Raw genomic sequence first — 15,752 nt, forward strand, 5'->3', positions numbered from 1 at the left:
CACTAGAGTCTCAAAGCCACAGTTCCTCACAATGCCCCAGGAATGTGGTGGCACTTTGCCACACACCTTCACCCTCCCTCTCCTGACCATTTGGGTTCAGAACCCTGATTTTGTTGTCCGTTGTGGCCCCACACATTTCCTGCCCAGTGGCCTTGAGACAATCCCTTTATTCCCTCCAAGGTCAATAGGAAACCTCTCAAAGGTCTCTGTGGTCTGCCCTTCCCATCTGAGTTCACCCAAAGGGTTGCCGCTGAAGACTTCAACAGCCAAGGAAAGCCAAGCGAGCAGGACTGAACATACCCTGAGGGCATCCGGGTTCTGGAATACAGGATACAGGCCTTTAGGCTCCAGCCTTTGCTCTTCCTCCCTCAGTAGGGCCTCCTCTTTGCCAAACTGGTCATCTTTTCTCTAGCTCCTAGATCCAGAGGCTATTTTTTTTTCACAAGGACTAAGCTGAGGCTGCCTCAGGACTATGGGACACTCCTGATCCTCAAGAAAGAGAAGCCCACTATGGTAGAAGGAATCTTGGGTTTGTTAGGAAGCATTTCATGGCCACCAGCCTCCAGATTGATCTTATTCCCGCCCCCTTGGCATTTGTTCTGCAATGCCAAAACTGGCCACAAGGCGACAGCAACAAGTTAAAAAAAAACCCCTTTTTCCAGGTAACTCGTTAATGCAGCCCAGATCAGACTGCCTTCAGCCTGGCAGAATACACAGAAGAGAAGATTTTGGCTTGTGCTATAACCTGACCCAGAAAGAAAGGCCTGCTGGATAGGCAAAGTTGACCTGGAATACCAAGACCATAACTCTTCCCACAGCCTGTTGTGGCTCCAGCTCTGACCAGGCTTGGACAGAGGGGTCTCCCAGACTTCTGGGCCAATCTTTCAGTGACTCAGGGTGATCCCAGAGAACTCATAGAGTCCCCAGTGGAGGCAGAGCCAGGTCTACAAGTACACACAGGCATAGTTTGGAAAACCAGCAGCAGAGGCCAATGTCAAGACAACCCCTAAGAGCTTGAGAGGAAACCCCAGGGACTGTGCCCCCCCCCCCCCGGCACAGCAGGAACTCAGGAGAGATCAGGGGCCAGGGGCAGGCTGGAGCTGGGGGCAAAGGAGATGAAAGAGGCCAGGGGAGGTGTAGGTGATCAGGCTACTGAAAACCCATGAGGACCCAGGGCCCCATGAAGTCAGTTTAACCGCAGAACTAAGTTTCAGGTAGGGAGGCAGCCAAGGCTCGGAAAGGGAATCGTGGACAATTTCCCAGAGTCAGACAGGCTGCAGGGAGGGGACTCAGGAATGAAAGGGAAGGAACATGGGCAGCAGGAAGACAAGTACATGCAGAAGGGTATGGCTATGTTTGCAACAGGTTCCAACACAGGAAGGACAACTTTAGCTTCATATGAAGCTAGAGGGGCTAGGATAGGGGCTGGTCTTGGGAGACCTGGGGTGCAGAGAAGACAGGCCCTCCTTGGGACTCCTTTGGACACTTTTCCTGGAATACAGAGGGAGGAGGGGCCACCTCTGCTCTGCTCTGCCCTGCCCCCACCCCGTGTCTCCACATTTCCACCTCTCACTTGTATGGGACTGTGTCTCTCCCTTAGCCTCAGTTAACCCTTTCTGACCTGGGCAGGGCAGGACCAACTGCCCTATGAGGATGCTTCCAGTGTGAAGAGCCAAACTGGAAAGGGTTCTGCACTGTGGAGACAGAACACACCGACCCAGACTAAAAGAGGAGGACTTTAATGGGAGTTTTGGGGGTCTGTAACTTGAGTCCATAAAAGGGGACAGGGACTCCCACTCCATGACTTCTCTTGTACGGCCTCCACTGGATGCAAGCAGCTTTGGGTTGAGATCACAGACACCCACACTGAAGTCTCCAAATGCTCCCGGGGGGACGATCACAGGCTATGGCTCTAGGCTTCCGAGGTATCTGAGGGCCTTCTTCACATGTTTGTCTTTGGGGTCTGAACAGATGTTCTTGCCCTGGACAGTCACAAACCTACACAGGGGAAGCCAGTGGGTGTGAGAACGGCAAGTCCTTCCGGAGCTCCGCAACCAGCCGCACCGGCATTGACCTGAACTCAGAGGTCCGGGGGCAAGAACGGGATGAAGTCACATATGCTATTAGCAAGTCTTTACTACTGGGGTCCTGACTCCATTCTAGCCTCCCTAGGGCCAGGCTTACAGGACTTCATGCCTGGCCCCCAGAACACCCAGGCCTGACAAGAGGAGCGACACAAAGAGGCTTGGGTTGCATGTTATTCTCTACTCAGCTCAGACCCAGAGTGGGGACATGCCTGAACTGCGGCCTGCTGGCTCCATTACCTACGATGTCTATCCATTTTGGGGCTTCTGTTTCATCCTTCTCCACTGTGTTTGGTATAAGAGTTCCCCTGAGTTCCCAGAGCTGCTGGCCGGGGGGAAGAAGGCTGTGTTCTTCTTCCCTCTTTCCCAGTGGCCTTCCTAGGCACTCCATGCTGCCCCCTGAAGTGTAAGAGTGGGACCAAGGGGGACTCACACAATGGCATCTCTTCGACACTCAACTGAGGTCCTGTACCACGTCACCACTCTCCTGATGGGGATGGCCCCCTTGAAGTAATTCAGGCAGCACTCTCGGCCTACATTGGTGGCTCGAGCTAGAAGAACAATGGGAAGCAGGTGTCGTGAGGGTCTGCACGTGTGCCCGAGGACCCATGGAGTGGCCCCACGTGTGCCTGTGTGAACCTATGGACTATGGATAACTGCGTGTGCCTCTCTTTGTCTATGTTCTGTCTTGTCCTGGTGTGTTTGTGTGTGTGTGTGTGCGCGCGTTACCATGGTGAGGGGGAGCTTTGCTAGCATAGCACAGGCTCTTTGTGTTTGCACGTTTGCACGTTCATCTGTGTGCGATTGCGTGCGCAGCTGCCTGTGTCTAGGAACCTTATTTCAACTTCCCTTTCTAAACTAAATATAAAAATCTCTTTTCGTACATTCTTGGAACCAGTTCTCCACCTTTATGTTGTTCCCTGGTGATACGTGGAGCCCATTAATGGGAAAAAGATAGCAGTTCTGAGAATCGTTCATTCTGCAGCATAAGCCCTCAGTCAAGGCCACTATGTCCTAATGTCTCAGGATAAGATGTGCTGCCCGTGGCTCTCTACCAGGTAGGTGTCCAGGTCAGGTGCTGAGCACCGCCAATCATCCCATCCCCAGCACCATTATTCTCCTTCCAGTGCTCTTGTTGCCAGCCCTGACCTTTGTAAGAACAGACAGGGTATAAATGGCACAGCTTGTGTTTCTGTTGTGGTCTGTGTGATCGAGGGTCCCCTTCCCTGCCCTCTCCCATCTATGACCAGCTCTTACCAGCACTGGCATGCTGCAGCAAAGTCCCCAGAAGCAGGGCAGCCAGGAGCAGCGTCCGGAGTGACGTCATCATGCCAGAAGCGCAGGTGAAGATCTTCAAAGGTCCCTCTGCTTGTCTTGGTGCCCAGTGTTGAGGTGACCTATTTAACCTCCTTGGAGGTCATTCCCCGCCTCCTGTCCCCTCCTTCAATCCCTGCAGACTAGAGAAATTCAAAGAATTTGAGATAATTCAGTAGAAGTCCAACTTAGGAATGTTTGCGGCTTTCCAGAGAATGGATGCTCCACTCAGGACATCGGTGGGAGTCGGTGTGTCAGGGGCCACAACAGTGACATACTTCTCTCTTTTCAAAGGGGACATTTCTTGGTTCCTCTATTAGCAGAACCCAGGGCCTCAGCTTCAACTCGTTGCAACCCTTGTTCTAGCGCTGGTGAACTTCCTTTGTGCCTGGTGTCCTGGAGGCAGGATGGAGGATCAACAGAGCTCTCAAGGGCTATGCCAGTCAGGGCTGCGGGGTCCAGAAGGCCCACGGGAGGGTGAGAGGTTACAGTGCTGCTCTGTGAAAGACCTAACTCCATCCTAGTCTGAGGACGTCAGAGGCTCAGGCGAGGCTGAGAGACTGTGTCGCATCATTGCCCAGGCTGGCCCTGATCCCAGGGGGCTAAGCCGAGTGGGGGTTTTAATCACTGTGGATGCACATGTGTGCTTGAGGGGATTGGGAAGCCTGGATCCCTGAATGGGGCTCCTTGCCTCTGCTTAAGAGGAATGAAGAGCCTGAAGGATGGCGATGCCCACCTCTATGGGAGCCTCACGCCAGAGGCTGCCCTGGAACCCTGGTCAGTTTTCTCAGGCCCCAAGCACACTTGTTAGAATTATGTGGAATGTCCAGTATAGCCTGAGGCCGACACCTCAGTTCCCAGAGAAGAATTTCAGGACCAGTCACTATGAAGCAAAGTCAGGGTTTATTGAGAAAAATAATCAGGCCTAGTAACTTAGGCCTGGCATCTGAGTTACTTGGGAGGTTGAGAGGGAGGTTTCAGTTTTGAGGCCAGCCTGGGCTACTAGAGTTCATGGGTATTAGCGAGGACCTATCACAAAATAAAAGGGAAGGCCACCGCCTTGCTGTGTAACCTAGGGTATCCCACAATGCTGTGTAATCTAGGGTATCCCATAATGCAGTGTAACCTAGGGTATCCCACAATGCTGTGTAACCTAGGGTATCCCACAATGCAGTGTAACCTAGGGTATCCCACAATGCAGTGTAACCTAGGGTATCCCACAATGCTGTGTAACTTAGGGTATCCCACCATCACACAGATAAGGCTTGCATGGCCATGGCTGGTGGGTGTTTGTTTTTAATCTTTAAATTTCACTTATTTTTATGTGTGCAGGTGTTCTGCATGTATAACACTCCGGCAGGCAACTCTGCTAACTGAGCCACACCGCAGCCCCACCCAGCAATTTGTGTTGGAACTCTTGGCTCTCAGCCAGTGAGAAACAAACCTAGGGTGGGGGGCTCTTTCCCTTTCCACTCTCCTTCATTTTCCTTCTACCCTGCCCGATGGTCACAGCATCACTGAATCCGGACAGTCTCCCAGACTAAGGCCTTCCCAGGTCGAGGCCTCCCATCCTCTTCGGATGGGGGAGGCCTGTAGGTGCCGTGGCTTTGATTCTGACCTGAGTTTTGGGCCTGCAAGTGACCAGAGGCAGTTTGCAATAATACTCTATGCCTTCTCAGACCCTCTCATGCAGTCAGGTCTGGCTTTGTAATATCACTGAACTGCCGTTAGAAGTGATTCTAGGGACGGGACCACAGCAGCAGCCACCACCGTCTGTGACACCAGACTCCCAGGAACGGTGCACAGACACCCTAGTGACACCAGACTCCCCGGAACAGTGCACAGATACCCCCGTGACACCAGACTCCCCGGAATGGTGCACAGACACCCCAGTGACACCAGACTCCCTGGAACAGTGCACAGACACCCCAGTGACACCAGACCCCCAGGAACGGCACGCGGACACCCCCGTGACACCAGACTCCCCAGAACGGTGCACAGACACCCCAGTGACACCAGACCCCCAGGAACGGCACGCGGACACCCCCGTGACACCAGACTCCCCGGAACGGTGCACAGACACCCCTGTGACACCAGACCCCCTGCGACAGTGCACATCCACACTTGTGACACCAGACTTCCTGGAACTACACCCTGGGCTCAAGAGAGAAAGTCCAGGCTCTGCTCCCCACTGCAGGAGGCTGTGCTGCTACAGGTCTGAGGTCTGGACCTTTCTCTACTTTGATCAAACTTCCTTGCGGGCGGGGTCCCCTGCCGCTGCTTCATTGTGTGACCTGGGGCATCCCACAAATGCTCTCAGAGTTTCAATTTTATCCTCTGTAGAGGAAAGTCTAGACTGTTTCCAGGAGCCTACTAAAAACGGTAGAAGTGGCAAAGATGGGTGTCTCCCTTCGGTAGGCCTCATCCTAGCAGCTCTGTTTCCCGTAGAGCCCCGCAGCTGCTGCCATAGCTGAGCAGGGGCTTTGCCTTAGCTTGTCTACTGGGCCCTTGCTCCCCAGGCCAGACTTCCAGTGCTTCTGAGAGAGTGGCAGGGGAGGGTGCAGGGCATTATGGCCACAGAGAAGAGTGCCCATGCTTTGTGGTGTCTCAGTTAAGTCTGTGCTAGTCTGTGAACCAGAAGGCAGGAGTTTGTGACCTGGCAACAGGAGCCCAGCTTGAGGAAGAGGCGGGAAGGAGCTGTCTGCTGATCTGCTCCAAGCCACATTGCACCTCACTTCCAGGCCCCTCTTTGCCCTGGCTCCTGCCCAGCCTCGTGTGGCAGAGGCCAGCACAGCCTGCTCTGTGCTAGAGCACAGGAAGGGATGATTATGTTGCAATCAACAAGTCTGTTACCCGGGACATATCCAGAGTTCAGCTTTGGAAACTCCCCAGCCGTGTGGGTTCAAGGCCCCTGCTCTACGGCCCACTCAGATCTCTTCTCCAGAAGACCCAGATTCCCTGTTCTTTTAGGGAAGCAGTCAGGGCAGCAGGAACAGAAGGCCCTGAGCTGTCACCTCCTGACAAGAGGAGTGGCAGAGCAGCAGAGACAGTCCCTGGCTGTGCCCTCAGGCCCGGGGCAGCCCATTCCCTGCTCCTGGGGAAGTTCCCTGGAAAGTGGGAGGGTACTGCAGGTGAGATAGGCATTGTGGAGAAGTAGCAATTTGTAAGTCTTTGCAGGTGGAAGTCCTAGCAGTGGGAAGGGACATTCATACCCAGAACATAGATACAGAGGGGAACACATGCAGAGATAGGCTGGGAGACTAGCATGGAACCCCGAAGGAAGCCGCCCAGCTATTAGGTCAGAAGTGCGCAGTGTGACATTCCTTAACTGGCGAATGCAGACAAGGAAGAAGAGGTGAACACAGGCCAACACTGCTGGGGAAGCCACATGAAGAGACATTTATGAGGGGATTTCCTTACAGGGATCAGGTGCTAGGATGTCCTAGCACCTTTGGGCAGGCCATATTCAGAGCCCCTCCACCTAAAGGTGCCAGACTCATGACTCTGGCTCCCTCTCCTGCCTCCAACTCTGAGCTCCTGCCTCAAGGGAGTCCTTGGGGTGACAACGTCTAGACTCTAGTTGCTAGAGGCATTGGGAACTCTCTCTGTTTGGGCCAGAAGGAACTGAACCAGTGGAATTCTGGGTCCATTCCTACTGAAAGGTAGGAAAAGTCCCTGTTCCTGTCTCAGACTCTTCCTAGGCTTAGAGAAAGCCTGTTCCTAAGGTTTGAGTCAAAATTAGGATTCCCTAGGTCACAGAGCAGGTAGCTGAGCTGGAAGCTCTTTGTCATCTTCAATGGCTTGGGGGCAGAAATGTCATCCCAGGGCCTTGCCCATTAAGTCCTCAATCCTAAAACCCAGCCATCTTTCCTGGAATTATCTGAGGAAGGCCACTCCACATTCCTACAACCCTCATGAGGTTACCTCCCTCCTTACTTTCCTGGACCTCGGCCCCCCCTGCAGCCCACCCCTCCAGTGGCTCGACTTTCAGTTCACTGACACCCAGGGGTGCTCCTCCTGTCCACAGGATGCACCCCCACCTCCTTTCCACTCCCGTCTTCTTCAGATCATAACTGGGACTCCTTTGACTCCTAACCTACTGTGTGTTCAGAGGTCACTCAAGTCCTACTATGCTTGTCTTCACCCTGCATTGTGTGCCGTCTGACACTCAAAAGACTGGAATCCACAAGAACCAAGGACACGGTGGCACCCGGAGAACCTAGCAGGTGCTTAGCAAAACGTGTCTGCTAATGAATGGGAGACGCGTGTGGTTGGATGGACGGGGGAATGGATGACAGATGGATGGGTCAGTGACTGGATGGGTGGATATGAGGATGGATGGACGTACAGACAGACAGAGAGATGACCATATAGACAGATGTACAGACATATGCATGGCCACTTACCAGTTTCTGAGCCGCGGGCAAATTCATGCTCAGCTCCTTCATGTCAGAACAAGTACTATGTAGTGCAGGCTGTCTCAAACTCATAACCCTCTGTCTAGCCTTAGCTTCCTGAGTACCAGGACTAGAGGGATACAACACCATGCCCAGTTTAACAAATTACTGTAATTATTATTGTTATTATTAGACAAAGTTTCACTGAAGTAGCTCTGCTGGCCTTGAAGTCACAATTCTCCTGCCCCAGCTTCCCAAGTATTGGGATCCTAGGTGTGAGCCCCCATATGGGGGTCTCACTTTACTTTTCCCACTACTCATGGGTCTCTGGAGTCCCTCTGTCCTCAATGAGGGTGAGAATTGAGCTAAATGCCTCTTACGTGAGGAGATCGGGCATATTCAGGGTAGTTAGGGTGTAGACATGACCCTTTGCCTAGTTCACAGCTTCCTGTGGGTTGTGGCCATGCCTGACAAGCTGAATGGCTTCTGAGATAGCTGGGACCACACCACCTGCCTTCATCCCAGAGGCGCCACGGCTTTAGTGTTGACTCAACTTCCAGCAGAAAAATCTTCCAGGAGCAGGTGAGGGGGAATAAACCTTGGCCACAACAGTGACTGATAACGATACCCACCCATCCTTCTGCTTCGTGAAGGACTCTGCTTGACCCACGCCCTTTTCAATGCCTTTTTACTTCTTCTTTCGCTGATGGCACTGCCTTCTCCTTCGCGCGGCCCACCCTTCCCGCCAAGACTTCCTCTCCACGCAGCCGTGAGGTCATTGTTCCCTGACAGTGGGATTAGAGGGAAGCGGCTCTCCACAGGCCTCCAAGTCTTCCAAGACGACTCCTCCAAGGATGCGTAGCCACTCAGCAGACATCCTGGGATCAGCATCGCCGTTCCTGGGTCCTCTGTCTCTTCCATCTGTCCGTATAGGTATAGCCAAGGACATTTTTGTAACCCTCACACCTTTCACATCGCGCCATGGGCGTGATGCTGGACTCTCCATCACGGTACTACAGGTGAATGAGCTGAAGTGAGTGTGTGAACCTTCTTGTTCCCAGCACCTACTGAAAGCCCACTCCTTTCCAGGTACTCCATCCCTCTGGGATGTTGGACAGGATTCCCTGGGGCTCCCTGGGGCTCCTTTTTCAGGACCATTCCTGTATTCCCACAATGGGCCAGTAGGCACTCAGCAATGATAGCTCATGGTTAAGTAGTCCTCAGGGCAGCTACAGGATCCTCTGTATTTTCAGACAAGAGAATGGAACCCTTCAGAGAGATTTAGAAACTTATCCAGGAGCACAGGGCCAGCAAGTGGCTGGAGCACACCTAGGCCTCTGCTCTAGACTTTGCTTTTATTCCAAGTACCCCACTGCCCCTCCTTATGTCACCTTCTCCAAGCTTCTGTCCTCTGGACATACACTTCCTTAATCTACACCTATTACTCCAGACACTGACCGCTGGGCCCCTGCTCCTTCTGGCTCTCTCACTTGTCTGTCTGAAATCTCTCAACCCTTTGTCTTGTAGTCTGCCAGGTCCGTGAAGTCCCAATAACGGATATGCTCCTGGAGGGCAGAGCATCATCCTCTCCAGATTCGCTCAGCCTCAGGACCAAGTTGCCATTGCAACCAGCTTCCCCTTTTCTGCTCAAACCAGCATCATCCTCACCTCCCTATCCTCCCCATGCAGTCTGAAGCTTTGCCCTTGACTCATTCCTGGCCTCCAGCCCCCATACCTCATCAGTCGGGGGCTCTGCTCTGCCAGTCAGCCTCGCCTCCTCTTTGCTCCACCACCTCATTCTCCTCCCTACCACCCACACAACATAGCCCACGGGGCCCGCTTCCTCCTGGGAACTTTCTTCTACTGCCAACTAGCCTGCATACCTGGTGACTTTTGCACAAGCCCACTTTCACTGTGGACTGTCTCACTAGCGGCGGAACAGGTACGGTGATGTATGCCTATAATCCCAGTCTTCGGGAGACTGAGGAAGGAGGATTGGAAGCTTGAGACCAACTTAGGTTACAAAGTTAGATGCTGTTCTCTCTCAAAAAGCATTGCTTGGGGTGGTAGCACACGCCTTTAATCTCAGCAGCCAGGAAGTGAAGACAGGTGGATCTCTGTGAGTTCGACGCTAGCCTCGTCTACATAGTAAGCTCCAGGAAAGCCAGGATTAAATAGAGAATCACTCCCCCACCCCAAAGTAGCCATAAATGGCTCTGTGTGGTTGTGGTTTGGATATATGAAGGCTTATATATTCATGCTGGAGAGATGGCTCAGCTGTTGAGAGCATTTACTGCTCTTCCAGAGGACCTCGGGTTTGGTTCCCAGCACCCACACATTAGCTCACAACAACCGCCTGTAACTCTAGTTCCAGGGGACCAGACATTTCCTTCTGGGCACCAGGAATATATATGTTACACATATACACACACAGGAAAAGCATTCATATACATAAAATAATAAACAAACATGGCCATTTGGCTCAGTGGCTAAAGGCACTTGCTGCCAAGCCTGATTAGCTCTGAGTTTGATCCTAGGAACCCACATGGTAGAAGATGAGAATGAATTCCAGCGAGCTGTCCTCTGACCTACACAGGCACACGGTGGCACATGCCACCCACAGGCACAATCATTTTTATAGTAATTTTTTAAAAATTAAAGAGAAAGATGATTAGCTCATGAGGGTGCTGAATCTTTCTTTGGTTTATCCACGGATGAATTTGCACTAAATGGGCTGTGAGAAAATGGGGCATACATAAAGGAAGTAGATCACTGGGCGGGGGGGTGGCTGTGCCTTGTAAAAATATTCTGGATCACTTCCTCTGTGTTCTGACCTCATTGTGACAAACAACCTTGCTCCACCATGTTCCTCTGTCACGCTTTTCTGACTCAACACTAAAAACATAAGCCAAGTCCTTCCTCCTGGGACCTGCTGTCCTGGGTACTTGTCACAGGGTTAATAAAGCTGACGACGCAGGCTCCCTGTGTCCTTCCATCTCTGGTGGCTGGGACCGTCCCTTTCAGTCCCGGAGGATGCCTCCAAATCTGTCTGCTTCTTGAGCATAACACATTGGAAGATGCAAAGCCAGCGCCCCAGGCAGCAGTGGGGTTAGGAGCAAATGGTACACTAGGTACCTGGTTGGGACTCCAGCCTACCATTAGTGGGTGGCGGCACTTTGGGCTCCAAGTCACCTCCCTCTGAGACTTAGTTTCTACATCTGCAAGATGAAATTAATAATAGCAATGACATCAGAAATCTACGGTGCCTTTTTGTAACTATAACTGGCAAATTGAGCGTGTTCCTGATTTTAAATGCCATCTATATGCCCGTGACTCCGACTTTCAGAAACTGCAGACTCAAATATCCAGCTTCCTACTCAACACACCAAATAGGCATCTTCAACCCCCATGTCCAAAACTGAGTTCCTTTTTCCCTCACCCCCACTCCTACTCCACACACCCCCATTCTCCACCAGCCCCTTCCTTCCGGTTGCATGGGCCAGGAGCCTGGGTGCTGTCTTACCGCCTCTTCCTCTCTCCCTACATTCCATCTGCCGGAGAGCTCGGTGTGGCTTTCAGAGCCTCAGAATCCATTCTCTCTCCTCTGGATTCCTTCACCCACCTCCTGGCCTCTTCTGCTACACTTGCTCTGAACTCTGTCCACAGCACAGTAGCCCCAAAGTCACAGGTCTCCTGTGCTTAGGAATTCCCTGAGGCTCTGTGTTCACTCAAGGAACAAGCCCACAGCCCTCCTGGGCCACTTCCGGCCTTCACAAGTCTTCCTACTCTGGCTTCCTCACTAACCTCACATGCTGGACACATTCTCTCCAGGAAGAACAGTCCAAAGACCTCTGCACAACCTCAAGATCCTTATTCGGATGCCCCATGAGGTGCCATGTTTCAGCTGGCATCCCACACCTCCTTGGCACCACTTTTTCCTTGTCTACTGGCATTCTGCTATGGACTCCTTCTCAGGTCTGCTACTTGCCGCCCATTTCCCAGCTGCACCCCAGCCACGTTCCCACTGGGTCGAAATGTGTCTTTTGTTCAGTGCTGTTTATCCCCTGGCCCAAAGTCAGCTGAGAGAGAGAATGGAAAGGAGAGAGAGAGAGAGAGAGAGAGAGAGAGAGAGAGAGAGAGAGCGCTAGGCTAGCCTGGTGTCCCTCCCGAGGCAGAGTGCATAAGCTTTTACACAAGCCCTCACTCCTGATGATGAGCCTGTCTCAACACCTCTGATGTCTGGGCCTCAGGATACTGAACTCCCCTCTAACATGTACATCCGTTCTTTCTGCCCATCGCTAAGGGCCAGCTCCTCCCAAGGAGCTCTTATTCCAGTTGTCAAATTATTTCCAAGGTAAGTCCTTGGTAAGAACAGTTCAAGGCCCAAATGATGGAGACAATGAAGGAATTCATTGAGAAGTCAGCAGTGTGCTGTTCATAGGGTGACAGCTTGTTTATTTGGGCTGCTAGGGGCTCTTTCCTGCCCAGTCAATCCCTCTTGGTTCAGCACCAGGGCCAGCGCTAGGCACCCAGGTCTAGGAGGTGGAGTCTGGATTCTAAGGAACCTACACGATCCCTCCTGGTTGAAAGGTTTGTGTTGAAGGATTCCCCCTGCAACTTTATCCAATCCCAGCCAGAGCCAAAGGCCATCAGGAAGCGGGGCCAAGCCCCAGCAACACTTGGTGGCTTGACCACCCCAACCACTTCACCCCTTTCTTAGTAGGCAGGATTAGGAAGGGGTGTGGGCCCTTCTGAGCAGGGTCCATCCAGACCCAGGAAATGTGACCCTGGAGACCTCTTTCCAGAGAAGCTGGCATCCCACAGCCTCTGCCCCAGCCAGCAGGGGCAGCAGCTTCCTCCCTGTCTTGCTTGCTGCACAGCCCCACCTTTCTGCCACGCCTGGGCTCCTTCCAGCTCTCAGCTGAGTGCTGCTGCTTCTATTTTTAAATGAAACCAGCAGATCTTAATCCACCTCCACAGAAAACTGGAGGCTGCAATGACTTTACAGATTACTTAGGAAAGATGGACGTCAGCCCCATTCATATTCTCTACTCCCCTAGCCGCCCTCCCCACCCCCCCACCCCCAGCCAGATTTTTCATGTCTTCTTTCGCCCAGGAGTGGGAAGGTGGGACTCCTTCCTCTCTGTGTAGCCTTGGCCATCCTGGAACTAGCCCTGTAGACCAGGTTGGCCCTTGAACTCAGAGATTTGCCTGCCTCTGCCTTCTGAGTGCTGGGATTAAAAGTGTGCCCTACTAGCACCATGGGGCTCTTAGGTGAGTCTTTAAGGATTTATAGGCAAATCCTGGTGGTACAGGCCTATAATCCAGCTATTTGGGAGGCTGAGGCAGGAGGATCACAAGTTTAAGGCAAGCCTGGGATACATAGTGAGACCCTGTCTCAAAATACAAAAGTAAAAGTAACACCGGAGAGCTGCTGCTGGGGAGATGGCTCAGCGGTTAAGAACACTGGCTGCTCTTTCAGAGGACCTGAGTTCAAGTCTCCACACACATGTGGTGGCTCACAGCTGTCTGTAACTCTAATTCCAAGGGATCTGACACCTACTTCTGGCTGCTGCCGGCACACTAGTGGTACACAGACATACATGCAGGCGAAATATCCAAATACATAAAAGAAACAACTGAAGTATTTTTAGAAGAGAGATGGGAATGTGAATGAGTAGTATAGCCTTTGCTGGATATATATATGAGGCCCGAGGTTCAACCACAAACAGATAAAACAAAACACCGAAAAACAGCATACGGTGGGGGAAGGAAATGGCGAGGGAGTCATAGAATAAGAAGGAGGGGGTAGAGTAACTTAATGAGCAGAAGGGTGATTTCAGCATGCTGCCCCAGGTTGCTCAGGAGTATGAGAAATCAGACCAAGCAAAGAGAACCAGGCCAGACGCGTACCAGCACCGTGAGCCATGCCCATGTGTCCTTCCAGGCGCTCAGATGTGGTAGCCATGCCCCTGAATGTTCAGGTTCTTCTCCAGTCACATCCTCATGTACGAGGGAGAGCAGAGTCCGGCACCTGCTGGCCCCACATGTTCCTTTGTACTTTTCTAAGCACTGTGTACACCCTTAGTGTCCAGTTGTTTCTCGGTACCTCAGGGGTACCCTGTCTCGAAAAACCAAAAAAAAAAAAAAAAAAAGACAGGGTCTGACTAAATAGAACTGGCTGGCCTGGAACTCATTATGCAGCCCAGGCTGGCCTTGATCTCACAGAGCCCGACTGTGCTTCTCTACTGTTGGGATTAAAGGTGTGTGCTGCCACCCACACCAGGTTGTAAATCTGTACCTGATGTTTTGGGCCCATGGCTGGTTGATTTTTTTTGTGTGGACCCTGGGGTATAGGTTGACTATGTGGAATTCTGAGAGCACACTTAATTTTGCACGAACAGTATCACATTGTGTCTGTGCTTCACATCCCCAGCACTGCCCATTAACCCTTTGTGTTGATGGACACTTTGTGTTTCTTCCCATGGCTGTATGTTATTCTACATAGTAAGTACAGTACAGACGACAGAAAGCAAGTTGAGTTTTCGAGAGGCAGAGCGTTGGCTCAGTCACTCACGACCAGTGTGACTTTGGGTCTATTTGGAACCTTCTCTGGAAAAGGTAGCTCCTTTAAGCATGAACTCTTCTGAGAGCAGGAGTTATGTGAGAACACGTGTCGGAAGGCTCGCAGCAGGGATGGGGATCTGACTTGGCAGTTGGCACGCATGAGGTTCTGGTTGCCCTTAACAACAGCAGCAGCAGCAGCAACAGCAACACCTCCACACACGGAAGTCCATGGCTTTTGCTTAAGCACACCTCTCGGAAGAAGTCAGTGAGATCAGCACCTCTGGTAACTGACAACGGCTCTTCCCCCCACCCCCTTCTTAGCCATCCTACTCAGGAACAAGAACCCTGGGCCGTGTGGGTGGCACTCCAACCCTAAGTATCTGATGGTGGTCATGATAATACAGAGGCTACTGGAAAGAGGTTCCATGCATACAGCAGAGTGCCATATGGACCAAGAAACTGGTTAGGGACGAGTTTAGGTTCTCAGATTGCCCAGAGCTCAGGCCTGCTGGGCTCCTCAGCCACTGGTCTAAGGAGGCTGGAGGACATACAGGGCACCGTCCAAGCCCAGGCTTCCTGGGAGTCCTGGCCGGGCCTGAGGAGCAATATCCTGACAGGATGTGATGCTGGGTGGAGGCTCACCAGTCACCAGGGATGTGGGTGCGTTGCACTGGCAGTCACCAACGCCTCACGCCTCGTGGAGGCACCAGATAGGCAGCTCCCCACAGACAGACTGGTTATCAGGGGTACAGCACAGACATCAGGCTAGAGAGTGCCAAGGGACACAGGTGGGGCTCTGTCTCTTCCTCTTGTCACTACTTCCTGTATCCACGGACTGCCACAGAGAGGGGAGCCAGAGCCCCTCCCCCAGGGATCTTATAGAAGTACAGTGTTTCAAACCTGGGACAAAAGGCTGGGGTGCCTATTTGACAGACCAAAGTGGGCCTGGCCGCCAGGTTCTCCCCGCATCCTCAGTCCCTACCAGTTACAGGGCCCTCCTGGCTGGCATTCCCCACCCCCTAACCCTAAAGTTCTCCAGGCCAGGGGCTGGGCTGCCCTTCCCTATATAATCCAAACCATTTTGATTACCTGGTCCTTTCATCTACTCTCTTTTGGGCCTCCTAGTTGTTGCACCTGGCTCCCCTCTCCCTTTTCCCCTCCCCCCACTCCTCTCACATGGACAGAGCTCTGTCTGGTCGTGAACCCACTCTGTACTCTCCTAGATGTTCCTGGCCGCTGGCTATGCTTTCCCACCTATCTATAAGGAAATGTTCTCCTCCCCGACATAGGGACAGATTGTTGTCCTTTTCTTTCCTCTGTCTGATTTCTTGCGTTCGGATTTCGGTTCTTTCGTTCTTTCGGCTCGTGTCCTTCTGCTTCTGCTTCTTCG

At 52.3% G+C, this 15,752-nt stretch overlaps 1 protein-coding gene across 1 annotated transcript; it reads right to left on the reverse strand.

Moving 5' to 3' along the window:
- Positions 1-1,904: 1,904 nt before the first annotated feature.
- On the reverse strand, positions 1,905-3,444 carry Ccl17 (C-C motif chemokine ligand 17). The gene is made up of 3 exons (XM_038313147.1): positions 3,342-3,444; positions 2,518-2,635; positions 1,905-1,998 (listed from the first exon to the last, which is right to left on the reverse strand). The coding sequence occupies exons 1-3, from the start codon at positions 3,412-3,414 to the stop codon at positions 1,905-1,907; spliced, it is 285 nt and encodes a 94-aa protein (XP_038169075.1). The 5' UTR covers positions 3,415-3,444.
- Positions 3,445-15,752: the final 12,308 nt, after the last annotated feature.

The sequence above is a fragment of the Arvicola amphibius genome, chromosome 15, assembly GCF_903992535.2.
Source record: "Arvicola amphibius chromosome 15, mArvAmp1.2, whole genome shotgun sequence".
NCBI classification, from domain to species: domain Eukaryota; kingdom Metazoa; phylum Chordata; class Mammalia; order Rodentia; family Cricetidae; genus Arvicola; species Arvicola amphibius.